Source organism: Cheilinus undulatus, linkage group 1 (assembly GCF_018320785.1).
Source record: "Cheilinus undulatus linkage group 1, ASM1832078v1, whole genome shotgun sequence".
Taxonomy (NCBI): Eukaryota; Metazoa; Chordata; class Actinopteri; order Labriformes; family Labridae; genus Cheilinus; species Cheilinus undulatus.
In genome coordinates, this window is record NC_054865.1 from 30,002,912 (window position 1) to 30,030,677 (window position 27,766).

The window sequence follows — 27,766 nt, forward strand, 5'->3', positions numbered from 1 at the left end:
AAAAAAAAAAAAAAAATCTTATTTTTGTGACTTTCTGAAACCCACTGCAGATGTAGACACTCAGGAGCATACAAAATCTGAAAGATACAAGTGCATTTGATTGGTGCCTGTGTGTAGACTGGGGCGAGGAAACTGGAGGGAAGCACCCTGGTTAGAATTATCTAGTTTGGTAACTTTCACTAAATGAAGCCTGGAGTACAATGAAAAAACCTTGAAACTAACTCAAAATAGCACAGTGGGGTTAGTTTACCTGTAAAGCAATGTCTCGTAGATTACTGACATGCAATTACTTTGAACTGATTAGTCACATTGCCCCAGTTACAGGTCTTTAAATTACATTCATCTTTTTTATCACTTGACAGCACTTACTCTTCAACAAGTAGTCGTGAGTGTTTTTTGAAATGTTTTGTCATAAACCTAACAAAGCTTTCTTAGTGAAATGTACGTAGACATTTTAAAAATTTTGATGAAAAGCACATTACTGAATGGTAGTTTTCCCTTTACAAGGACATAACTTTTGATTCTTGGTGGCTGCATTACATTTCTATAGTGAAGAGTGCAATTACAGTCATCCAACTTAATGTAGGTATACTTATGTATATATACTATAAATGTATATTTTATTCAGTAATATAAATAGCTTTACTAACAAGCCACAGAAAATATTAGTTAACAGTTAATTTTTTAAAAAAGTGGATGTTTAAGAGCTTTTCCTCTTTTTTTCTCAATTAATTTCTGATATGTCAGAAAGTGATGCAGTTCTTTTTAACAATAGTACTGAACTTGGTACTCCATTAATATTAAATATCTTCTGATCATTGCTGATAAAGATTAAAGCTGAGGCATCAACTTGGCTTTCTATTTTTTTTTTCTTAAATGGCAACATTTCACTGCCTTAAGCTAACTGTAAATATACCTATGCGCCCAATTACAAAAAAATGACCATAGCCTAAGGTACCAACTAGTCATTAGTTCCTGCTGTCACACACTATAAGCATTGGAGCACAAAGTTACTGTCACCCCTGTAGACATACCACAGACTCTCCCTAGCCACAAGATAAGACCAATTGGTCACTTCCTTGTCACATTACATCAGTGATACTCTGAAGATTACAGCTAAAATGCCTGTGGTGCCCTTTCCTGCAGAATCCAGAGCTGCTGTTCCGTAATATAACAGCATTATGCCAGCATTTTGTCTCCCGTGGCCGTGCATGCCCCTCGAGCTTTCACTGCTGTAGTCTAAAGTAATTACTAGAGTTAAACTGAAATTAGTTGACTTTATTTACTTGACTACTTTCAGTGCCAGTGACTGGTAAATTCAAGTTTTGGAATAAGTTGTTATATGTGCTTATTTCTGCAGAATCACTAAACCACGGGCAGATGACTCGGGGGAATATATGTGTGTTTACACATTTACCATGGCACCAAATGCAAATGCAACAATTGAAGTGAAAGGTAAGTTTCATCTGTGACAGAGTTCAAACAAAACCATTCCTTAGGTTACTGCTGTTCAAAAATAACATTGAAAAATGACTCCTTTAGATTAATTTGATTCATGACACAAAGCAGCTTTAATTTCATGTCAAACAATGTCATCTGTATTTTTCTATTGAAAGATTAAGGTGCCCTCAGAAAGTTAACCCCCTAAAGCTGTGTGAACAGAGTCCTTGTTGACAAAGATGTTTGAGATCATCTAGTGCAGCAGTGATGACAGGGCAATCCTGAGGCTGTTGTCACTCTTGGCTTTCACTGAGACAACTGTGTAGTAAAATAGACAGGCACTGCACATGTTCACCAAAACGTGCAAACACAAAGATAACTAAAAGGCATCCTTTCAGCACAGAGGTTCTCTTTTAAACCTGATGATTCTTGTTCTTAATTGGTTTTGTATTTAAAAAAAATGTTTGTGGTCTGAGAATAGAAGGTAATGTAGGACAGTAAATGTAAAGGCTAGAAAAACTGACCAAAGAAATACTGTGTTGGTTTCATTCAAGCTGACAGTGAAGCCATCCACTTGAAAAAAGACTCTTTGACAAAGGGCAAGTGAAACCCTGCTCAAGAGAAGCTTGCCCATGTGTAGTGCTTAAGCCAATTTGCTGTGGCATGGCTGCAGTGCATACTGAGCATGCCCTGTCTCTTATTCCCTGGCTGTCTTAAAGCACTGCCTGATTGCGTAACATGGGTGATGACCGTGTGTGCAATGCTTTCACTGGATTGTGAGATGATGGGACTTGTCGCCATTCAAACTGAAGTGTCCTAGCCATCACTGGACTGCAGGCCTGTGACTGTTTAGGCTTGCTATCTGTCCCCTGGAGAAAGAAGGCAGCCTTTTAACTAAACTGATGATGCATGATTTTGTCCTTTAAAAAGGCCTACAATGTATGACTAAAAAACAATTAAAACAACAGAATGTGACATCAGGAGCAGGAACCACTGCTGGACCTAAACTAAGCATTTTCTAGTTTTTTTATAAGCTCTTGTGATTTTCTAGAGGTGTTGAAGATCTCTGGTGACCCAGGTAGCAAGCCCACTGTTATGCTAGCCAGCATTGCAATGCGCTTCTGGCAGCAGTTCACTGAGATCCCTCGCCTACAGTGTCCTTGGCACACTCATCCTTGCAGGACTCGGCTCAGAGGCAACAGATGGAGGGTTCTGTGATGTTGTAGGATTAAGGCTCTGAATCCAGTCCCCGCCATCTCTGTGGCAGGCAGCGGACTTTATTGTCTGTGATACTAAGCTTACCACAGATACATATTTGGTGTCTCATATTCCTCGATTTTAGGAAATGTTATGCTCATTTCTTATGAAAATGTATTTTCATACATGCTGATTATTTTTAATTTTCCTCTTCAAAAACGTCCAGTCAAAAATCATAAAACCTGACACAAATCCAAAGATGTGGCTACAATTAATGAAGAATTCGGTGTCTCTTTAAACATCATATGCAACCTTTATCAACCTTTTTTATTCTTCTTGGCAGCCTCCTCCCTCTAACATAACAGTCACCTCACCTCTGTCTAGCACAGTCAGATTAGTGATCATGGGAAGCAGTCATGAGTGTGAAATGGAGGTTTCTGCCTGTTTTATCACCACTGTCTCTGCCCTGTCAGTCACTGACATAATACAGTCACGATAAGCACAAATGAGCTAGGCCACGCCCCCTGCTCAGGGAGCACGTGTGCACCATAATTAGAGCGGAGTGATGTCACCAAAGAGCTCAGACCCTCCTCCTCCATTATCCATTCGCAGCTGAAAAATGCTCACTCCGGGCTCCTACCTTATCCTGCTTAATTGCATGGAAGGAATTATTTTAATTTTGAGGATTAGTGAATGAAAAGGAACAGTTATCTTCTTGATGCTCTGCAGAGTTACACAGCCTGTCTGTCTCACCTTGAGAGAGACTGCTCAATTGATGAATCAGTTTGAGTTGGCATTTGCTGCAGGGCTTCATGACATATGCTTTGATATATTAAATCTATAACCTTTGTGCTTCATTTTCATTATCAGTTTATTCATTAATCAGGGCCAGTTCACATTGAGCGCCATGTGTAAAGATTCTCTTTTGTGGAATTCACAGTGGAATAATTTGAATGGGAACATCTGGAAGCTCATACAGCATACTGATCCCCCTCTTCCATGACCTCATTTATTGTACTGAAATACTTTATCTCTCCCAGCGTATTAGTCCCTTTCTCTGGGGTTTGATGGTGGGGGTTGACATGCTTAAAGACAAAAATTAAATAAATAACAGCCCAGACAAAATACAGCTGTAGTTGGAGAGCTGTACTCCACAGTCAACCCATACTTTTGGCCAAGTCTTTGTCTTGACATGGTGGACAGTTTCATAGGATTATTTTGTCTCTAATCTTAGCTAAACAGCAGTCTACAACAATAACAGCTAAACAGCTAAAATAAAAATACTTCTTTCACTAAAAAAATTACAATGTTTAAACCCTCGTTGCGCTGTACAAACAAACCCATTTCAAATACTTTTTGGAGCTGTAATTGTGAAAGAAAATAACAGAAAGGAGAAAAATATTAATTTAAAAACAGAAAACCCTTTGAAATACAAACCAAACCTCCCTCGTATTCTAGCTTCTGAAAGAAGAAGGAAAACCGAAGTCAAAATATGAACGTTTGGCACCAAAATGTAGGAAACTTGAGAAAATAAATTTAGTAACCTTTGTCTGTGACACTGCTGCTTAAACTAAATAGGCATTGTGAAGTATCTGAAGAAAGCTTGTCAACTATTCTATTCTGTGACTTCAAAAGATCCAAGTTATGGCAAATTTAAAGGAAACCAAGCAGCTCTAGCAAATCAATCCTTCTATACAGACTCTTAATTACAGACCTCTTGCAGACATCTGACTAACACATACTATTACTATAGCTAGAACAGCCAATCATGCCTCCCTTATTCACACCATCTGTTAGGACTTACAACAGCCCTTTGTGTGTGTGTGTGTGTGTTACTTCTGCCAACTCAGCTAATGATGGCCTTTATTTATTTATCTATTACACCTTTCCAGCAAAACCTGATATCATCGGCCATAAGAGAAGTGAAAATAAAAATGAGGGGGAAGATGCAATGATGTACTGCAAGTCTGTTGGCTATCCATATCCCACCTGGACATGGCGTAAAATGGACGGCACATCCTACACGGTATGACTAAATATACCTATGCTTCATAAACACATACATTTGTAGGAATGCATTAAATAGAATATAGAAAAACTCAAAGACAAATGAAAGTTTTATGGCTAGACATTTTCATTGTAATTAACTTGAAAAATTCTCATTGCGTTTTAGGACATTGACAACTCCACTGGACGCTTCTTCATCACTAACAGAGACAACTACACAGAGCTCAATATAATCAACCTGGATATAAAATCAGATCCTGGAGTATACCAATGTAATGCCAGTAACGTGATAGGAAGTACGGCTGAGACCACTATACTGCGGGTGCGAAGCCACCTCGCACCGCTTTGGCCTTTCCTGGGTGTGCTGGCAGAAATTCTAATCCTAGTAGTGATCATTGTTGTGTACGAGAAACGCAAGAAGCCAGACGACTTTATTGACGGTAAGCAAACTCTCTCTTATTACTAGCAGTGGGCGCTTAAAATTTTTTGTTGTTTCACATGGACAACACAATGCTGCAATGTAAACCTTTCAGTTCACATTTTTTTGTTTTGCGCCAGATATTTTCTAAGAAGGTTTGGATGAATTTCAAGACATTTAACCTTTCCATGAGCTGGTAGATTGAATGCTGTTCATATGGAAATGCTCACAGTACAGTTGTTCTCAACTGTGAATAAACAAATGGGAGTCATCAAAGTGTAGCCTGTAGCCAAAATTATAACTTGTTTGGTCACCATTGTTTTCCCTTCCTCATTTCTTCCAAATGGAAACATAATCTAAACTGGTGGTAAGTGACAGATCCTGCATGGTTTTGGAAATCGTTTTCTTTTTCTTCAAGTTTGAATGTTTCCGTCCCACAGTCAATCATAAATGATCAGAACACTATGAGTAATATTTTAGCGTAGATATTAAGACATAAGATTACGTCTATCGATGTAAACTGAAAATTTGTCTCCTTTAGTTTCCATTTTTGTTTACTTGAATGTATAAAGTCTGAAATACTTCAGTGGAGGGCAGATCTTTTGTATGGAATTAAATGCAAATTGGCATAGAGTCCTAGTCTTTTGTTATAACACAAGTCCCATCAGCTTTTAAGTAAGCAAGTCCATGAATAAATAAATGAACAAATACCTTGTATTCTTACTAAACTGGCTAAAGTCCAGTTTAAGATTCCTCAAGCATGCCTTGATTTCAGATTCACTTTTATTTGGCATATGTGGCACCTGTGACTGATTGCTCTCTTTTAAACATTGTAATTTTTAAATTTGCTAATAATTTCAACAAAAACACCCCCCCCACACACACCACCAGATACTGGTAATGCCATCAAACCAAAGGATGTATTCTAACATCTAATAATGATCAAAGATGTTACATTATTACTCCTCAGTGCATGACAATGCACTGTGGAGAAACAAAGATATTACGCAATCTGCCATGCCAACTATATGAATTAAAAATGTTTTTTTTGTACCAGGAGTTGCTTGCTTTTCTTACTTTACTAGTGCATCCTGGTAGTACAATGAAGAAAATGCAAAATATAATTTCAGAAACAAATTGTGCTGACTTTTACCTTTGACTGAAGTAAACAGACAAACTCAACAGGCAGCAGCTCAGCACTTAAGCAACCAGGATCAGCTGAAACACACTGAAAGTAGCTCCACTAAAGTATGCAAAAAAAAACAACAAAAAAAAACAAATCCTGTTCAGGTAAGACACAGAGCTACTTGACTGTTGGAGACAAAAAGGGCAGGGATGATGCCATTTTGAGGCAAAGCCTTAGTATCTCTGATCTAGATCTACAAATGAAATATATAGAGATTTTTTTCTTTTTATAATCAATCATGGTCAATATTATTTGGATTTTTTGGCAAAAAAATATCTTGAATGTCAAAACAAAAATAGATTACTACAAATTCATGTGAATTAAACAAAAATATGCATCATAAAATAAGTGACTACACAAACTACTAAGTCCCTTTAAAGTGACTGACCTAATTCAACTGAGATCAGAGCCAATTAGTGCTAGTAGTCTTACAGTTAGTGAATGAGGATCACCTGTGTGCAGTGAATGTGTCTCAAGTGATTGTAGTATAAAGACACCCGTGTCTGGAAGGTCCAGTCACTGGTTAATCAGTATTTCTGGCAACCATTACATCATGAAGACAAAAGAACACTCCAAGCAACTCATAGAAAAAGTTATTGATAAGTATAAGTCGGGGGTTGGATACAAAAAAAAATTCCAAGGCAATGAGCATCCCCATCCATCCATCTTCATCCACTTATCTGGAGCCAGGTCGCAGGGGGGTAACAGGCTAAGCCAGTTCACTCAGACGTCTCTTTCCCTGGCGACACTTTTCAACTCCTGCTGGGGGATCCCGAGGCGTTCCCAGACCAGACAGGATACGTAATCCTTCCAGTGCATTCTGGGCCTTCCCCGAGGTCTCCTCCCAGTCATACGTGCCCGAAATACCTCCACGGGAAGGCAACCAGGACACATCCTGATCAGATGCCCGGACAACCTAACCTTGCAAAGCAGATGGATACGCCCGTTTCCTTGTTTCTCACTAGCAAATCCGTCTTGCCAAAGCTCCCGTTTGAACCGTTTTGGCCCAGTTAGAAAGTGACAGGGCCAATCAGCGACAAGGGGTAGTACTTTCAGGGGCGGCAGAGTCATGACCTAAGCAAGCAGCAACAAGAGGCCAGTGCAATTATGGCAGATGATTTTAGCGTGGGTTCTGCTAAAGCACCAGTTTTAACAGAACTTGACGACATTTCTTCATTAAAAGAAGAACAAAGAACAGCAGTGAGTTGTTTTCTTTTCAAAAATGGCAAAAGTCGTGTACTGACATGTCTATAGTCCCCATGGTTCGCATTATTGCTCGGTAGCTGTGCACACGCACCTCGGCCAAGGCTGTGTCACATTTTGTTGCTCTGATTGGCCCGTAGAGATGTGACAGAACGTTCATCCAATCACAGTCCGAGATTTTTTTCGAATCCTCTGCCCTTTCCCAAACGCTTAGTATTGAAGGTTTTCCAGATAGTGTGTGAAACAAATCTATCTGGCGTGTCAGGTTACAAAAAACCTGTTTCTGCGATCCCATTCTTTTGGTCATTATCCAGGGTTCATGACCATAAGTGAGGCTTGGGAGGTAGATCGACCGGTAAATTGAGGGCTTTGCCTCTTGGCTCAGCTCCCCCTTCACCAAAATTGTCCGGCATAACTCCTGCAGTACTGCTGATGCTGTGCCAATCTGCCTGTCAATCTCACGGTCCCATTTATCCTTACTAGTGAACAAGACCTGGAAATGCTCACTCCCCACCTGGAGGGAGCAATCCACAATCCACCTTTTTCCAGCAGAGAACCATGGTGGACCCCCTCCTCCCTCTTCCAGGCTTCGCCCTGAGATCTGTTTATGAAAACCACAAACAAAAGTCTTTGGGCTGATGAGATCAAATTGGGGCTTTTTGGCCGTCAGACAAGTTGCTACGTTTGGTGGACACCAAAAACAGCACATAACCACAAACACCCTATCCCCATTGTGAATTACAGTGGTGGCAGCATCATGCTGTGGGGATACTTCTTGGCTCTGGAAGGCTCTAAAGGTAGAGGGTGAAAATGAATGTGGCCAAATATAGGAAAATCCTTGAGGACAATCTTACTCTGTCTGCAAGAGAACTACAGCTTGGAAGATTTATTCTTCATTGAAATGATTTAAAGATAACAAGGCAAATGTTGTGGCTGAGACAAAGCCCAGACCTCAATCCAGTAGAGAATTTGTGACTGGACTTGGAAAGGGCTGTCCAAGCCCAATCCCTGTGCAACCTGACAGAGCTTGACCAGTTTTGCAAAGAAGAATGGAGGAAAATTGCTGTATCCAGATGAGAAAACCTGATTGAGACCTATCCAAGGACATTTCACTTTGGCATTAAAGAGGGTTTTTTTTCCAAAAAAGCCAAATTATATTGACCATGATTGAGTTATAAAATCAATAAAGGTGTAAAACATCAAGGGGGTTTCATACTTTTTCTAGACATTGTATTTAAAAAAAAATAACTGAGGTATTCTAAATGTATGACAACATCTAATAATTATTTTGATTGTTCATCCCTTTCATAAGATTACCTTTTTCTTTCAAGCCAGTAAACTGCCAGTGCTTAGGGAGGCAGTCAAAATCAGAAGATAAGAATGTGACAAGATCAAAATGTCTAGAAAGCCCTGAGGCATTTCCAGCAAACACGAAAGGTTTTGTCTGACCTCTTCTCATGTGGCTTTTTCGTCTTTGATTTTGGATAAAAGATGAATACTAGCAAGATACAAAACCACAAGACACCCAGCTCATAACAACTGAATCACTCCCAATGAGCAACAGTTTTACACCATTTACAGAGTAAATAAATAGAGCTTCAAGGCACATCCTGCTTTTCATTTACTTAGTCTAATTAACATCTGCTCAGTTAAATGTGTAGAAATAGTTTCTCTTTTCCAATTTTTTTTTCTGTAGATTCAATATGTGCATAGTAAGCACACTGGGAGTTAAACACCTGCCACTTTACTAGGTACACCTGTTAAACTTCTCATTTACCTTAAAATAAAACTGCCAAATTGCCAAGTCACTCACCATAATTCCTAACTCCGAAGCCCAGTTTGAACTTCCACATGTTCAGACCATGTCTACATGCCTAAAAGAGTTGGTTGCTGCCATGTGATGGGCTGATTAAGTATACTTTATACTAGGGATAACTAAGGAAGTGGTTGAAGAGTTTATATATATATATTTTGAGTTTCTTGTTCATCTTTAGCAAACTGTAAAATATATCGATTAACCATTTCATAATAGTGTACTAACTGTAACTTGTACCATAAAAAAACTACAAAAAAACGGATTATGATCTAAAGGTATCAGGTCATAACAGCTACCAGAACACATTAAAGCTCAAAATATGTTATCCAGTATTAATCAGAGAAGATACAGTCTAATTCTTTCAAATGAAAAGAGTAAATCATATCAAAACTTGTTTGTAGTAATTTAAATTATTTTACAAACTAAATCAGCATACCAACAAAATAAAAAAAGGTTTTAGTGCATACACATGCCACACACAGACAAAACAACTCAAGTAAGCCCCATGCATGGATGGCCTCTAGTTTGGTTTCATCTACCGGAAAAATGAAGCGATTAAGGTGGATTATATTTGCCATGTTTTTGCCATTCAAATCAGGAATGAGGACTCCCTGCTCACGCTGCACAGCCTCTCTAAAATCTCCTTTTAGCATCCTGTATTCCCAGGGGTTTTTGCCCCTGTCTGCATGCATTATGAATTTTGGTCTCTTGATGGCTTAGCTGTTTGAACACTTTTATTCTTCACAGCCAAGGGCTCTGCGGCAGAGGCTGACATTTCTATCTAGGGGTCCAAATCCAGATTCTAAAACTACTGGTTTTTGCTGTGTGATCATTTGCTAAATATCAGCTCTCTTCAAGTAATGACACATATTCTAAGACCAGAGATTAAATCCACATTATGTATTTAATTGAACTTACATAAACTGCTTACCAAAGCAAATAAAATCTGATTTGATACAATAATGTGACTGTTATCAATGTCCAGCTGTCAACCTCCACACAGTAAAAATCCATTGTCTGTCATTTGATATCAAAGCCATGCTGCAAAAACTGTTTTTGTGGTGTTTAGTTGTTAGGTGTGAAACCAGTATATCCTGACAGATGTCCCTCAACAAGTGATCACAAAAACATTTTTTGTTATTATTAACAATCATAATCTGCTTCATTTTAATGCCATGGAATGCCGCTAATCTCAAACTTAAACCTGCATGGAAAATACCTCACTGTGATTGGTTACTTAATAGTCGACACTTTTTCAGCTTATGAAAAACACCAACCACCAAGCTGACCCTAAGGCTGTTGATTTTTTTAACTGTCACTCACTGCAACAATATTTACTGTCACTCACCAATTGTTCCTCTTTCTGAAGCGCCGCTTAATGTTACGTTATAATGTCTGCTGTTACTGCACTGCTGCATTGTGAGAAAATGACAATCGTATACTTTGTTTGGTCCCTCTGAGAAAATAATCATGTAAAAGTGTGGATTTTTATTTACTTAACTGATGTAACATGAGTTGGCTAAGCATTTAAACTACTGCGTATTGTAATATTAAGACTAGATGCTGAGAGAAATCCTCTAAGAGACTTATGTTTCAATGCCAAGTCAGTCACCGTATCACACCAAGTACAAGGCTCATTCTGAACCATTATGAAATTACTGAGTGTAATTAAAAGATGGCTTAAAGTGAGCCATCTGTAACCCTCCTACACATATGCTCTGTCTGAAATGAATAGAAACCCCATGAGAATCACATGGCACATAAGGTTAAGTTTACAATGAGAAGCGTTAAAGATGTGGTTATGTTGGAGACTCTACCACATGTTTTTTTTTTTTTGTTTTACACATTTCAGCCTCTCTGCTGCAAAAGACACCATGGGCCATTTTAAGAAAAAGAGAGTTGTTCCCCCTTTCTAAATGGGTTTAACTACCTTTCAGGGAGCCTCTACAATCCCCTTTATTGCAAGAAGTGCTTTAATCACTCTGATACATTCCTTTAGAGTCTGCTTTATCAAACACAAAGACTGTGCATACAAGGCTTTTCAGCAGCTGACTACCATGTCTGTGATGTCTGAGCAACCCACCAGTGCACGACTATGCTGCACCAGTATTCAAGCAATCTGTGCTTTCAGCTGCATCATCACTAAATATTTTTATTCCCTGAAAATCTGGTAACCTAGCTTTGATAGCTAAACTAAAGACTGCCTTAAAAAGAACAGCAAAACTCTCAGAAAAGACATCATGTGCTAAAACATGCAGTGTTTCATTTCTTTACCTTTATCTCATATTTGACTTCTCTGTTCTCTTTTTGTTCTCTCTCCCTCAACCCAAAGATGATGAACCAGTTGGACCAATGTAAGCACTTTCTTCTTTATTCCTCTTCTTGCTTTTGAATTATTACATCCTTTGGGTCACTAAATCATAACTACTTCTTTCCCAGGAAAACAAATTCAACAAACAACCACAAGGACAAAAACATTCGCCAGAGGAATACAAAATAAGCAATTTACTCAAGTAAGACACTGTTGTGGGGATGGGGGCTAAATATAGAACTCTCAGGGAGGATTATCCATAGTCATGCCTTCTCTTGATTTTCTCTTCACAGATGAGATGGCTAAACTGCATTTTTTGAAATACAAGAAGGTGTCAGAGGTGGATGGAGCTCCAGGCAGTTTTGAAAAAAGCATATCTTGTCTCATTTTATGAGAAACAATATCAGCATAACACTGGCAACAAAAAGAACATAATGGCTGTCTTAAGCATGCCTTATTCAGTCTTAACGTGGAGATTTCAGGATGACGAATAATGACTTAAACCACCACAAAGGTGTACACATTTTTAATGTGCTGTTTGTGTCTCCTTAATTGATTTCATCATATCCTCAGAAGAGGTGATCCCTTTTGTATTACATATCATGTACAATGCATGCAAGATGATTACGCAATAGGATACTCAGAATAGACATTTTCTGTTGTTATCCCTCGTGTGGCTTTTTTTTTTGCATCTAAAATGACCTATGTTTTTTATGGAGTCATCCCTATTTAATATATATATGTATATTTATAAATACATATATATGTATAGTTAGTTTTATTCTTGAAAATTTGTACAGCATATCATGGTCAGTTAACTGTTTGATTTTGTGAAGCCCACTTTTAAACAGAACTTTTATTGTGAAGCAAGGGCTTCGACGACTGGCAGTATTTAAATTTAATTGAGAGTGATTACAGAAAATGACTACTGTGTGTTTAACTATCTAAACAAAATGATATGTGTATTATTTTCTTTTCTTTCCAGAGTAAATTAGGTGTCTTGTATATGTTTGAGTATGAGTGTTCAAATGATAGGAAATCTGTAAAAAAATGTTTTTTATATTTCCCGATTTCATTTATTGATTTCTATTTTTTAATTTTTCTCTTTAACTGTATAGCATGGCTATAATCCTATGCAATATGTATTCATAAATAGATATATGGAGGGCAGTTTGTTTTACTCAGTGAAGCTTTAATATTGTGGGAATCACTTGGAAGCGGGATAGCAAAATTCACTGCTGTAGCTGCATGACTCCTGTTTCAATACAATGTATCCATGTGTGTTGAGGTGGAAATGGACCTGCATCAAGGTGGGAACTGAGGGACCAGAGTATATAGCCACGATCAAACATGAGTGAGACCAATATTTTTTTTCTGAATAAAAAGTTTGAAATTCTTTTCTGTTTCAGATTCTTTGTTTTTTTTTAAGTTCTCGCTCCAGTGGAAACTCATTTAAAGCATCCTTTTTAGACCACATACAATAACAGCTAATGTGTAACAATATTCCAGAAGAACATCCGCAGCAAAGCAACAAACACTGCACCACCAACAGGCACTGCCTACACAAACTGTATAAGAAAGAACACATTGCACTAACTTGACCTTTTTGCTTTCAGCTGCAGATAAGATTTCTCACTCTTCAAGCAGTTTCCTCAACTCCCCCTCGACATCATCCACAAAGGCAGGAAAGCTGGGATCAAGAAGACATAAACGCAGGATGGGTCCCAGGTCAACTTGTGCCAAAGAACTGTGGTGATACACCTGAGGCAGTGTCACAGCAGTGTCTCCTAAGAAGTGCTGTTGAAGGGCCAACATATTGGTCAGTGAAATAAAAGAAGAAACTTTCATGATTTGGTCTCCTGCATCTCTTAAAAAGTAATGAGATCATTAAAATGTCAAAAATGCAATGTGGCTGTTACATACTGTTTGTTGTGATCTATCACTTTTGAGTAATACCTGGGTGAGATGCTCTATGGACAAAGAACCTTTGACGACTCCAGGTTCAGCTCCCACAGACTTTCTCTGTGAAGTCTTCTGACACACAATTACACACAAAAAAGAAAGGAAAAAGATTTGAGGAACACGGCATGACACTGCAGGGTTAAGAGGCCAATCTATGGCTTCATTACTAATTGAAAGATATCCAGCCCTCAGAGCTCTTTCATCCTCACTGTGAACTCCTTCAGTGTGTCTGTTCACTAAAGGTCAGATTCAGACCCATAGCAGGGTCCACTCCTTTTCAGTTTAATATTGTAAGCTGGAGGGCTAGATGGGAATTTTTCTCAGGAACCTATTTTAAATTTACCATTTGCTCGAAGCCTCAGTACTTTAAAAACAAATAACACAAGTAAATCAATTCTGAACCATACTGCACCAATAGTCATTGATAGAGTTTTAATGTAACTGGTGCATGAACTGCATGGTAGATAGCCTCCACTGTTTAGGGTTTATGCAGTATATTATGCTTTCATAATTAACAATTCTGACTAGAGAATACAGCATTAAGAACTTTATCTCCAGTGACTTACATGGTATGCAACGCCAGTGGCTGTATGGTCGTATATTACTTTTTTCTACATTTCTTTGTTTGGGTGCATCTGTAAGGTGGAACATTCCTACACTGTGTTATGATTGGTTATTATCTCTTGTGCACCACACACTTCATCTATGTCCACCTACTGAAGCTGTGGTGTCACCTCTGAAAATAACAGTATTGTAAATAGCACCATCTAGTGCTTGCCCCTGTCCATGAAGCTGACCATAACAATGTGACAGTGCTGTTGACTGAGCACTGAATAATGACTATATGATATAGTACATCACTATATCAAAGTTTGTTTATCATTGATATTATTTTTAAAAATTGCTTGGCACAAAACTTTGACACAAGATGTCAGTGTCTTATTTGTCACAGAGGGACAACACAATGAATAAGAGCATGGTTTGGTTTGCAAGCACAAACCATCAAATACAAAGGCACCATTTGTGGGACAATGTTTGGAATTCCTTTTGGGCAACATGTTGCAAATGTATTAACATCTGATATCTATCATTCAACAGCACAAAAAAATAACAACTGCAGAGCAAGAAACCTGTTTTACTGGTGCAGTAACCCCTGCAGGGGTCTGATTCAGTGCCAGTGGGGTGTCTTTCTGTGTGGTAACAGGTATGTACTCCATCAATTTTTCCGCAGCACTTGAACACTTCTTGATAGCCTCAGCTTTGCTACTTCCATTAAACTGCATCCTCATCATGCGCCTCTCTCCCTGCAGAAATTCAAAAAAAAATTTAGTTTGTCTCTGTCAATCTTAACATGCCAAGACTTCACAATGCGTTTTTTAAGTAATTTTTTTAGGAATCAGCATCTCACTGAGAAGAATACAAGAAAATATTTTAACACATCAAAATATTTTAAAGTAATATCAGTGGAAACTTTTAAAAAGCACATTTCCTGAATAACAAGCTACAATGACAGTGCTCTAGCAAATTAATAATAATTAAGTTTTCATTTACCATACATTTTTACTTTTCATTTATTCACTGTAATGAATTATGATCCTGACCTTTCAAAGCAATTAAGCAATGAGGAAAGACCTTGAGAAAATACCATCTTTTATTAGAAAGCCATACAGAGCTCAACTCACCTTCACAGTAAATTGAAACATGAGGTTATCAGATTTCTGGTATACTTTGAGAGAATCTGAAGCACAAAGCAAAGGAATTGTATCCTGGAGAGAAAACAGACATAACCAATAAATACAGATTATACTGACTCATAGATTACAAACACAAAGAGTATTTCAGCATGTGTAAAGAATGTACATTTACTGCCCTATTGATATGTTGAAGTAAAATTGATTTCTGCTCATTAGCTCATTTAAATACTGGATTAAATAAGTGGATAAGTGGAAAAGGACATCATAACTTTATCAAGCTGGTGAAAAAACAATTACCTAGACATGTCTGCAGGGGTCTCCGTTTACCCAACAACACCTGCTTTGATGCCTAGGATAAGCTCTTGATTGCAAACAGTCCAAAAGCCAAATGAATAATGGAATCTCAAGATTATGACAAACCTATTTTGCATGGCATGATTTTCAAATGTATTGATTTTAAACTTAAAAAACAGCTGTTTGATATATTAACAGAGTTTTCATTTTCATTTTCTAAATAAGTGCATGGTATGATATGGTTGAATCTCCACCCATATCCTGATATAATGATGACAGTTACTGTATATGTGCAGAAAGTTAAAGGACAATGTTGTATTTACAGTGGCTTTAATGTGAGGATAAGGGATAATGAAATTGACTAATGAGTTAATTTAAGTGCTTAAAATCAATTTATGGATATAGAGACATTTTTGGCAAGAAAAGAAAGAGCCAATCATCATTAAGTCAAATGAGGGAAATCTTTAACAGAATGCTATTTCATTCCTTCAGAAGTGTAACATAAATTTGACTTGAATGCATGCCAGGCACCAATGAAGCTGCTCTGGTGGTTTTAGTTGGCCAACATTTTTCTAAAACACTTTACTGGTCGGTTTCCCTCAAATAGCCGCCATCTGTTGCATTTTCAGCATGAACAAACAGCAGATGTATATGCATTCAAAGGAGACTGATATAATTTGTTAGATGATGCCTGTTATGTTATGATATCCATATTTTAAGGACAGTCCGAAGCTATTAAGCTATTCTTTAATTCTCTGACAATAAATTTCAGTTCTGTTCAAAGTATCCCTTATACCTTATGTCTTAGTCGACAGGATGAAGCTGCCTGTACTCAAAGTTCCTAAGCGTTCACTGCACTGATCTCTAATAGACCAGTCTATCATCCTTGGTAAAAGCTCTCCTCAGCCTGACCTGAATACCTGTCTGGCGCTGCACCCTGCCACAGCAAGATAGCTGTGTCACCTGCCAGAACTCTATCAATGAGAGTCTGAATAGACTTGAATTTCTGTTGTCTGTGGGTCAGGAAGTTATGTCTGAAGGCCACAATTACTTGCTGAAAGCATTTCACTATCATTTTAGATGTATAACGAGACTTTGTAGACTAACACATGTACAGGTTAGCTGCTAAAAAATGTGATGTGGATTTTAACCATTCTTGACCTGATAGTTAGAGACTGACATTGACCAACTTTTGGACTAAGGATTGACATATAGCTCCACCAAAACTGAAAACAATCCAGTGCACCATTATGAAAATACATGGTGAATCAACATTAAATAAGGGGAGAAAATCTGGGAATTTAAACATCACCTGAAATGTTTACATAAAAACCCCAACTTCTGCTTTACATGCGCTTAAACCTGAAGTTTTCACCTGTGATATTCTTTAACAAATCTTTAACCTGTACCCAAAACATTCAGAGGTTATTTCACTCCAGACCCAGCCCATCAGATTTTAGTGGAAAATATGAAACTGTTGTATATAGAGATGTAAATTTATAGTCTCTGTACCCATGAAATATGCCAAAAAAAAAAAAAGGAAAATGTCAAACTCTTGAGCAGAATATTTCATATGCCTTCCTGAAGCCTTTTATCTTGAGAGTAGATTCCTTTTACAGATCTCAATTAAATCCCATCTCATCATTTTACATGAATATTGAAAAAATATTCTGGAGCATGGACCAACTTATCTACATGTTTTAGAATAAAAAATAAATTAAAATAGAGAAAATTAGCTGGAACAAAATTTTGTAAAACTAGGTTAATAACTATGCTTAATCTTTTTTGACACATATCATATGATACAGTATATTGCACAAACAAACCCAGAATGTATTTTAAGCGTGTTTCTGTCTTTTGTTCCCTATGGGCTTGAGCTTGGTTGAATAAAAAGATTCCACATTAAATTTGGTAAATTGTAAAGAGCGAGGAAGTTTAGTCTTTCTATTGGTATAAGGTCACATCACAATTTTTTAGGAAGCTGTGAAATACCAGTTAGTTAAAGCAAAAAATGTTTAACCACCAATAAGCATAACCGTCTGGTCTAAACACACAGAAAGCACACACATCTTGAATCTCCCTTGGAATTAATTTAAGTATCTATCTATCAAGATCTAAAACATAAGGCTTGATCCTCTAGTGTTGTGTAGATATAATAAGAACTTATGTGTAGGGTATATACTTAGAAGTACTTATACAGTCTTCTTACCAAACTTTGCTTTCCCTGCAACACCATCAAGTACCCAGATTCCAAAATTGTGAGAACAACTCCTGGCTTGTCATCATTAGTCTCAAACACCTGATGAAGAGAAAATCATCCAGATCATTCCAAACACATACATTTATTATATATCTCACTATATGTATTAGACAGGGATGTATATTTTCATTGTAAGGTACATGTGGGCAGTCTGTAAGCAATGACTCATACATTTCTGCCAGACCGTATTTGGTAAAGCACTATGAACTTGATCTATAGTTCTTAAAATTTGGGTATAAGAGTTAGAATTGCTTAATGCGTTTCTTTATGTTCGCAAGTTGCACTTTTTGAGATAGAGACGTGTGTGTGAAGAGCAACTGCACCAGGCTCAGTTAAAAAAAATCTACTTGATACTTTATACCATGAGGAAATGTCTGCTACACAATCATCCATCCCTTTTAATTATATAAACTTTATTCCAAACATTTCCATCATTATCACTTGACAGTACAATAAATTTTTCAATCAAGAAAAATAAGGTGCATATCATCAGAAATTTTAGTTAGAAAAAAGCATTACAGGGAGCGCAGATGGTTGAGTGGTTTAAGGCGCTACCCATGTACGCGGGCGGCCCGGGTTCGAATCTGGCCTGTGGCCCTTTACCGCATGTCTCTTCCCTGTTTCCGAGTCTATCCACTGTCCTTCCTCGATCAAATTAAGGTATGAAAAGGCCCAAAAATAAATCTTAAAAAAAAAAAAAAAGCATTATAAAGAGAACTTTAAAAAAGAGGAATTAATAAACAGACCAATAGTTTACAAAAAGATCAAATGCACTTAATATCCTAATATTTAAAGAAATATTTCAACAGGTTAGGTTTGCATACATTTCTAATGATCAATTATTTTTTTGGTCTTGATGAAATGTTTACATTCAGTGGTGACGGCTAGTTAGTTTGGTGAATGTTTTTATGTATGAATAGGCAATTCAAGTAGTATCAGGAGGTTAAGTGTTTTTTCTAATTTTTACTTTTGTTTTCATACAGTAAACATAATCTTTTGGTGTAAAATTTACTGCACATGCCATATTATTAAACAAAATATTTTCAAGAGCTTTCCAAAATGATTTGTTCACTGGACATTAATAAAGAAAATGCATTATGTTCAGCAGAAATCACAAATGCCACTGATCTCAGCAAATCTTGAGATGTACAAATTAGTGAGATAGATAGAATTTATTATTTCATATTACATTACTGTTATTGTTAGGCAAGGTAAACTTATAGAATAAAGGCCATATATTTTGCCAACTCATATCAGGATAAGCATTCCAGAAAAGAGGTCCCTGTCTTGGAGTCATTTTCCGTTTGCTCTAGAAGCAACTTTTTATGTTTGTCAGTACATCTGCAGCATCTATTACCTATACCATTGACAGAATGCATTGGTTTTGCCACTGGCTCATCTAGTTCCTGATTTTCAAATGATTTCTTCAGTAGTTGTAAAACACCACTTGGAATAGCATCCTCAACTATCTGAAATTCTGTATATGTTACAGGATTTTCTTTTGACCCAAGAATTCTTCATATGTTTGAAGTTTTGATTTTTTTTTTTCAATAAGTTAGCAACAAAAACATCTCTATCAATCCTTAAAAAAAATTAAAAAACACTTTTTTCCAATGTAATGAATTTGCTATTCCATTACACAGTTTTATGAAGAGAGAAGTTATGAGCAAAACACATTTTGGCTGAGATCTGTTGATGGAACTAAGACAGCCTCTCTGTTCGTTTGGATGCATCACAACTACACAAAAAATTAACGGTCAGCCTTTTCTTATAAATTTTTTGTGAGCTGAAGTTCCACAGGGGTTTTGAAGCTTTCAGGACCTCCTGAATTCATTTAAAAATGTATAATTCATATCCATAAAGATGAACATTTCCTCCTTGACTTTTTGTGCCAACAAAATCATCTATCAACTGTCTTCACACTTAACATACAGCTCCAGTCTGCCACCTAGAGGCTGATGCTGTTAATAAAAAAACAAAACTACACTTGCCATTTGCAAGCATCCCAAAGTCTGTCATTCATGTTCCCATGGATATTTTTTCAGACTTGAAAAAAAGCAATACCAAGACAACAATAGCAGCAAATTCAGTCACAGAATAAAGTAAAAAAAATGTAAAGGAAAAAAAATGGATTATATCTGACAGTGATCTAGGTATTTAACTATTTTTGTTGTTGCCTTTTTAAATTCATGGTTAGAAAACTGTTCAAAAAGATGTATTACTTAACTTTACAAAAACAGAATAGGAATAATAAAGCTACAGAGGATTGAATTTACTCACATGTTTTCAGCATCATGATTTATACATGTTAACTCCTCTACCTTATCCTGATTTGTTATTTTATCATTCTTCTGTGATAGTGAGTATGATGTGTATGTCAACTGCTGAGTGAGCACTAAATTTATTATTAAAAGGGTTGGGAATCATTGCAGAGCAGTTCTGCTCTGGTGTAAAAGTTCAAATAAAGGTCTCAGTCAGAATCAATAATTTCAGATATAAACTTGAAAGGCTTTTCATTCCTTATTTAGAGTTTCAAAATAAAAGCTATACTTTTTGAACATTGCTTTATAAAGTTTTACATTGTGGTTAACTGAAAAGATATTTATTTTCACAGCTGTTTTATTTTGGCACGACAGGTGTTACAGGATATAATGAACTACTATGATACATCTTAAACACAAATCAGTAGTTACTCATGAGCTGTCATATCAAGTTTGGTAATACTTAATACTTCACTTGTAAGCCCAAGACAATTAGTTAATCATAATTTTGGTTCTCCATTAATAAAGAAACTTACCCCCAAAAACTCACCCCAAATTTGGGTGCATTGATAACTGACTCTGTTCTATCTAGCTGGCGAGAGACCTTTCCTAAATAGGACTCTTAAACAAACACAGGATACCTGAACCCTGCTGAAAGAATAAGCACTCATTGCAACAGAATGTTGACAAATCTGGACAGCAAGCAGGAAAGATGTTACCCTAGAACAAAGTAACACCTCTGAAACCATATCCTAATCTTTTCAACAATCAAAATCCAAAGCAGGCGTTTGTCTGGTGATACTAGTTCTAAAAATATTATAAAATACTAATATAACAAGGGTTTGAAACCTGAATTTCCCTTTGGGGACAATAAAGACGTATCTTTTCTAGGGTAGGGAAAGGACTTTGAAATATTACTGATTGGAATAAAAAGGTTTTAAGTATAGATATGCCCATTCAGACGGTGATATTTCTACCTTACATAGCTGTTAGAAGCTGTGACTGACAAGAAGTTACTAAATGTATTTACTGCCCCCTCCTGGAAAATACCTGCCTCTTGTAAGTACTTACATTTGGGTACTCACCAAAACAGAGAAAAAATATCAACACTTAAAAATACCAATACAACTCTTACAATTATTTAGAAATGTTTTATTTTATCAGATGTTCCTCACCCCTCCTCTTCACAATTCAGCATGTGCTCTACTGTTGTCACCTTCATTTTTGTTAAAATTTCGACAACGTACAAACATGGCTACAATATTACTCCAACTGTAATAGTAAAGGGCTAATATCATGCTTTAAAACTATTGCAGGTACAGTTCCTGTAGTGTTTTATGAGCATGAGTACCAGTACCTAGTCTTGGTATTGGCATTGATCTGTAACTGTGCATCCCTAGCAGGGACGATGCAATGTCGGATCACACTTTCTGCTAACAGATTCTGGGTCTCCCAAAAACCCCTGAGAGATTAAGATCAAGCAGCCAAACCTTATGTCACCACAAATAACATACACTGTATGCTACAAGCACATGTACCTACCAGTTAGTTTATAGTTTGAGGTGTAGCTAAAGAACACGATATTAATAACGAGACAATATCCTTGAACTGACTGCATGTTTTAGCTGTCAAAAGCTTTTAAACTCTCATGGAATCACACCCTGGTGTACCTAAATGCTAGGCATCTACTGCTGTATGCTACATAGAAGTAATCAGTCTTGGTTGTCAGCTACATGTTCTAACCAGTCCTACTGAAATATTTTTAAACCAGAAAGTCGTTGTTCACTTTTAGGCATTAACTAATGGAAGACAAGTTCAGGTTGTACTTCTACAAGATCTCATTTAAAAGGAAAACCCAGAGAAGAGCAAATAGTGGATTAATCCCTTTAGATGCTCTGCTGCTGCTTCAAGCTCCCAGTGACCATTTTTCGGTTGACAATAATAGATCAATGGCCAACGTCCAAAACTGGTCCAGGAGAGACTTTTTCCAATGTCTATGTGAAGACATTAAACAATGTCTGTGTTTAGACCAGATGTAGCCAACCACTGATTAAATCAATCATTAACTAAAGCAAATTTCATGTCTTTTAAATTGATTGTACAACTGATCAGGGATTCACAGTTAACAAAAAAAAAAAAAAAACACAACAGAAAAATGTCTTATTTCATATGTTTGTGTGTATTTGGGAATTTTATGTTTTCATTTTAAAGAGCCCAGCTAGGGACGGGCATTGCATATTAGCTCAGTCTACAAATGCTGCAGTGTGTGGCAACAGTTTACTTGCTTCATTCTTGTCCCTATACAAATAAACATTAAATAAAAAATAAAAAATAAAAATAAATAAAATACATATTTGTTTAAATGATTTTGCAAATAATCAGGGAATCACTATCACAAAAAAGATTAAAATGAAAATGTAAGAAAAAATAGAAAAGCATATCATGCTGGTCTCAATCCTGCAACCTCCAGATGAAGGATTTTAGTATGAAAAATAAAATGTGTTCAGACTTTCTCTATGCTTAGACAGGATTTCAACTACCTGTAGTCCAATTTTGAATAAATACCAGTACTTTATCATCATCATTCCATCACTCTTTCAGCTGTAAAATAAACAAAAAAAATAAATTATGACATAGCGAAATGTTGCTGTTAAAGTAAAATATGTTCTTAAAATATATGTTGCTTAAACATCTACAAATAGATGTTGAGGTTCTCCATTAATTAAGAAACTTAACCCCAAATTTGGGTGCATGATAACTGACTCTGTTCCAAGAGAGGCAAACGCTTGGGCTGGCGAGAGACCTTTCCTATTTATGAATCTTAAACAAACACAGGACACCTGAACCCTGCTGACAGAATAAGCACTCACTGCAACAGAATGTTGACAAATCTGGACAGCAAGTAGGAAAGATGTTACCCTAGAACAAAGAACACCCTTTGAGCCCACATCCTAATATTTTCAACAATAAAAATCTAAAGCAGGCATTTGTCTCCTGATACTAGTTCTAAAAATATAATACACTCAAATAACAAGGGTGTGAAAACTGAATTTCCCTATGTTATCATCATCATTTCCGTCATTCTTTCAGCTCTAAAATAAACAAAAATAACTACATTATGAAATAGTGAAATGTTTCTGTTGAAGTAAAATATTTTCTTAATTTATAGATTGTTTCAACATCTACAAATAGATGAATCAACTTCTAGCCTACTTTTGAACTAGTGTTGGACCTCTTTCCATTGGTGGATGTGATCATCATTGGGATCATTTTTCAGACAGACTGCTCTGATTTTATGTCTTGAGACCTTTGTGATGACAATAAAATGCTGTGTTCGTATTTTTTCAATAAGCAATTTGGAACATTGGAAATAATGTCTATGAGTGACTAGATTTACATAAAGTTTTAAATAGTTTTGGAGACATGACATTAAAATATAATTTCTGTCCTCCTTACAACAGTTGCCTTTAAACATGTTATCAAAATGAGGAGAGAAAACTTTGATTTGTGACAGGTTCATATTGACACGTTCCCTCTAGGGATGCACAATATTACCTACATGACATCGGTACCATCAGATATTAGCTTAAAAAATTGATTATCGCTATCGGCAGATAAGAAAATTTCTGCCGATATTTACAACTGATATTTTTCCGACAAAAATCCACCTTTACCAGCTGTAAACGTGGGCTGTACAAATAAATACGTTTGTGAAGTTTTAGGCTGGACCAACAGCCCTACATCAGCTCGTCTTTTTCTTTATTCTTCATCATTTCTTACACTTTAAAGTGTGTTTTAAGAACTGAAATTTGTTCATCCTCAAACCTACAAATGTCTGTTATAAGGACTTAAGCTTTGGGTCTAAACTACATTTAAATATTGGTATCAGCTGAAATTATTTTGTAAATATCATCATTAAGGGGGAGGGAAAAAAATCGATAGTATCGCGATACTTTGCATGGCAATATATTGTATCGTATCTTCCGCAAAGTATTGATTATTTTCAAATTTATTGCTAATATGAACTAAAGTTTATTGCACTGGATAAACAGCATCAGTTGCTGTTGTTCACTTGTTATTGCTGTTGTGCCTTTTGTCCAGTGAGGTCGGCAGAGGTGTTGGTCATGGGTGTAGTAAAGGGGGGAAAAGGGTACTGAAAACCCAGACCCCCAGTAGGGAGGGGCCCTTGAGAAGCCTGTAATGAAAGAGTATTTTCATTTATTTTTTCTTAGTAATTATTGTCATTATTGACTTAAAAGCGACTAAATCAGTCAACAGACTTAAATTTGTATCAAATAGAAAAGAATTAAATACTGGGGGGGCCCTGCTGCTCCCTTTAAAATGCCCAAACGGTGAAGTCCAGTGCTGTGAAATAATGCAACAAAATTTAATTTAAGCATATTAAAAATATTACTCAAAAATGCAGAAATTAAGGCTCAAAAATATATTAAAATGGATAGAAATTTGTAAAAATCAAGCAACATTTGTTGCTTGGCTGGCTGGTTAAGGGGGACCCTCTGTTATATTCTTTCTCGGGGCCCAAAATCCATGGACGAAAGTATTGGCACCCCTGGAATTTGTCCAGAAAATACACCATTTCTCCCAGAAAATCGTTGCAATTACAAATGTTTTTGGTATACATGTGTTTATTGCCTTTATGTGGATTGGAGCAACACAAAAAAAAAAAAACAGAAGAAAAGGGACAAAATTGACATAATTTTACACAAAACTCAAAAAATTTGCTGGACAAAATTATTGGCACCTCAACTTAATATCTGGTTGCACACCCTCGGAAAAAATTAACTGAAACCAATCCAACCGTTTCTTGGTGCTTTTTGAGGTATGTTTGGGGTCATTGTCCTGCTGGAACACCCATGACCTCTGATGCAGACCCAGCTTTCTGACACTAGGCCCTACATTGTGGCCCAAATTTTTTTGATAATCTCCAGATTTCATGATTCCTTGCACACAGTCAAGGCACCCAGTGCCAGAGGCAGCAAAACAACCCCACAACATCTCTGAACCTCCACCATGTTTGACTGTAGGTACTGTGTTCTTTTCTTTGTAGACCTCATTCTGTTTTCTGTAAACAGTAGAATGACGTGCTTTTCCAAAAAGCTCTACCATAGTCTCATCGGTCCACAAAATGTTCTCCCAGAAGGACTGAGGCTTACTCAGGTACATTTTTGCTAACTCCAGCCTGGCTTTTTTACGTCTCTTTGTCAGCAGTGGGGTTCTCCTCAGTCTCCTGCCATAGCGCTTCATCTCATTCAGATGACGACGTATGGTCAGAGCTGACACCTTTGCACCCTGAGTCTGCAGGACAGCCTGAATTTGTGTGGAGGTTGACTGAGCATTTTTATCCACCATTCCAACTACACTGTGTTGCATTCTTTTGTAAATTTTTCTCTTCTGTCCATGTCCAGGGAGATTAGCCACAGTTTCATGGGTTATAAACTTCTTGATTATATAACGCACAGTGGACAAAGGAATTTAAAGATTTAAAAAAATTGGTTCTGAATCTGGAAATTTAGTTCTCAGCTGGAACCAAAAATAGTTGGTTCTTTCTTGGGAACAGTGACATCATCAGTGGGCGGATCACAATCTAGGTTGTGAACACGAGCAGGAAATGAAGTAAAAGTGGTCTGCTGGGGAGACTAAATATTTGGTTGTGATCTGGGCATTGACAGAATTCCAGGTGAAGCTGGAGAGTAGTACAAGGAAGAGTAAGTTAATGCTGAACTTGCAGAAGAGATGGCAAAGGCTGGGTTCACCTAAACACCAGACCAAATAATTAATTAACTCAAGAAACTGAAGAAGGAATACTGGGACTGCATGAAAGACTTGGGCAAAAGTGGTGCAGGACGTGGTAATACATGTCCACCATGTCCTCCCACTTTGGTTCCACTTAAACTGGTGTGAACACAGGCTGGTTCACCAGAGAGCACCAAGGTTCTGAGTCTCCAGAATGGAACCAGAGCCAGAACCAGAACTGTGTCTGTCTGAAAACACCCTAAGAGGACTGACTATTTACTCCTGACACCAAAGAGCTTTCACAGTTAAGGATAATCTTTATAGAATTTGCAATTACTGTCAGGTTGTTTATTTTAAGGTGTGACTAACCCCAAAGTAAAATGATTGGCTGGTACAAAACGTAGAATCATGCTCTTGCAATGTGCTACTGCCAGTCATGTGATGTAAAAGTCAAACTACTGGCCATTTTCTTATTGCTGGACCTTCTCATTTGGCTATTCATTTTTTTTGTACTCAGTTCTTGATGCTTTTAGAAATGTAATAAAGCACAATGCTTCTCCCATCATAAACTTAAATAAAACTAAAAGTAGTAATTCTTAAATGTACTTAAAAAAACTAAAAGTACACTAAAAGCTACTCAGTTACAGTAATTTTAGTAAATGGATTTAATAACTTTAGTTACAATACCCAGAGGTGCTGAACAGGCCTCCTCATGATCTTGCCATCAGACATGTTAACCGGATCAAAATATAAGTTCCTCTTACAGCCCCAGAACAACGACCACAGGAGAAGGTGAAAAAGCGATTCACAACTTCCTTCATCTAAAGTTAGATCAGGTTAAGTAGCTGATGCCAGCTGATTGGGACTCACCTGTGCTATGATGATGACCTGTTTGGTTATGTCACAAACGACAGCATAACTCACTCAAACACGTCGAAAATACACGTTGTAGTCTTAAGTCCTGGTGATGTTTAAGGGGGGAAAGATTCTCCAACGTACACATAACTGTTTTCTTCTGTTAAAGGTGATTTAAATAGGCCAGGTACTGTGAAAGGGTCACAGGTGCCGAAAAACGTACAGTATGTCTTGGTATCTCAGTTTTTCTGCGGTTGTCACGTGATGTGCTATTTTGAAGAGTCGGGGTTTTAGTTAACGGGTTTACTGTGGAAAATGCCACCATGCCTCAGCGTGGGTCACGCGACTTGAAGGCCATAATTATGTAAAAGGTGAAATGTTAGCATAACGTTAACATAAGCTAACGTTGGCTAGCCAACAAACATGAAGAAGCTAGTTATCCGGTAAGCGTCACTTACCTTCCACGCCTTTCCACCTGTTTCCTCTGAGCCAGGAACAAAACGACCATATCTCTTTAATCTCCACTCTTGACAAGCTGCCATGTCCAGCATATAACTTCTGTCTGTCGATATTTTTAAGTTTTCAACACTAGCTCGGAAATTTAAACTTGGCGTCCCGTCTACGTGAGGCCGCGTGCCATAAAAACTGCCGACGTAAAGTGTACACACAGATGACACGATCTTCAGAAATGGAAGGTAAGTGGACAAGAAACATACTGATTTCCTGGGACAAAACGTGACTATTCCAAACAGATATCTTCTTGTCAATTAAAAGTGTCTTTCAGGATCATTCACCGGTGCTACTCTGTTAAACTTGGTTAGTAAGATTTAAAAAAAGACGCTGATGTACCCTGCACTTTCTGTAATGCACATCCTGAGACTGTTTATCATCTATTTTGAAGTTGTGAACACACTCGTGCTGTATGGCAGAGCTGCTGCTTTGTGTTTGACTATATATGGTGACTTGGAGCTCTGTTTAAAGAATGTATTATCTGGCTTTACAGCATTTGAGAGAAAACTGGAAAGTGAATTTTACATAACCTCATTGTCTTGTTAGCTAAGTTTATATCTATAAATGTCAGGCCTTCAAAACCAAACCCTCTTTTTGT

The 27,766-nt window shown here is 37.1% G+C and overlaps 2 protein-coding genes across 6 annotated transcripts in view; one reads left to right on the forward strand and one right to left on the reverse strand.

Moving 5' to 3' along the window:
• LOC121509563 (neuroplastin-like) overlaps positions 1–12,952 on the forward strand; it is a 41,927-nt gene extending 28,975 nt beyond the window's left edge. Inside the window, exons 4-9 of one of the 3 annotated variants that reach the window (XM_041787020.1) lie at positions 1,361–1,455; positions 4,530–4,663; positions 4,811–5,084; positions 11,600–11,621; positions 11,707–11,780; positions 11,872–12,952. In XM_041787020.1, the coding sequence (XP_041642954.1) occupies positions 1,361–1,455; positions 4,530–4,663; positions 4,811–5,084; positions 11,600–11,621; positions 11,707–11,767 (586 nt within the window). In that variant the 3' untranslated portion in view covers positions 11,768–11,780; positions 11,872–12,952. The remainder of the gene's footprint in view (positions 1–1,360; positions 1,456–4,529; positions 4,664–4,810; positions 5,085–11,599; positions 11,622–11,706; positions 11,781–11,871) is intronic. The other 2 variants (XM_041787027.1, XM_041787035.1) reach the window with 2 other exon arrangements.
• rec114 (REC114 meiotic recombination protein) lies at positions 12,244–27,332 on the reverse strand. Of its 3 annotated transcripts, none has more exons than XM_041787052.1 (6): positions 27,117–27,332; positions 17,738–17,827; positions 15,223–15,306; positions 14,671–14,844; positions 13,535–13,609; positions 12,244–13,375 (listed from the first exon to the last, which is right to left on the reverse strand). In XM_041787052.1, exons 1-6 carry the CDS (start codon positions 27,207–27,209, stop codon positions 13,211–13,213), a joined length of 681 nt encoding a protein of 226 aa, XP_041642986.1. In that variant the 5' UTR covers positions 27,210–27,332; the 3' UTR covers positions 12,244–13,210. The 3 variants fall into 3 exon arrangements, with proteins under 3 accessions (XP_041642986.1, XP_041642979.1, XP_041642996.1); XM_041787045.1 differs by having other exon boundaries at positions 13,535–13,612; XM_041787062.1 differs by lacking the exon at positions 27,117–27,332 and adding an exon at positions 26,491–26,583 and having other exon boundaries at positions 13,535–13,612.
• Positions 27,333–27,766: the final 434 nt, after the last annotated feature.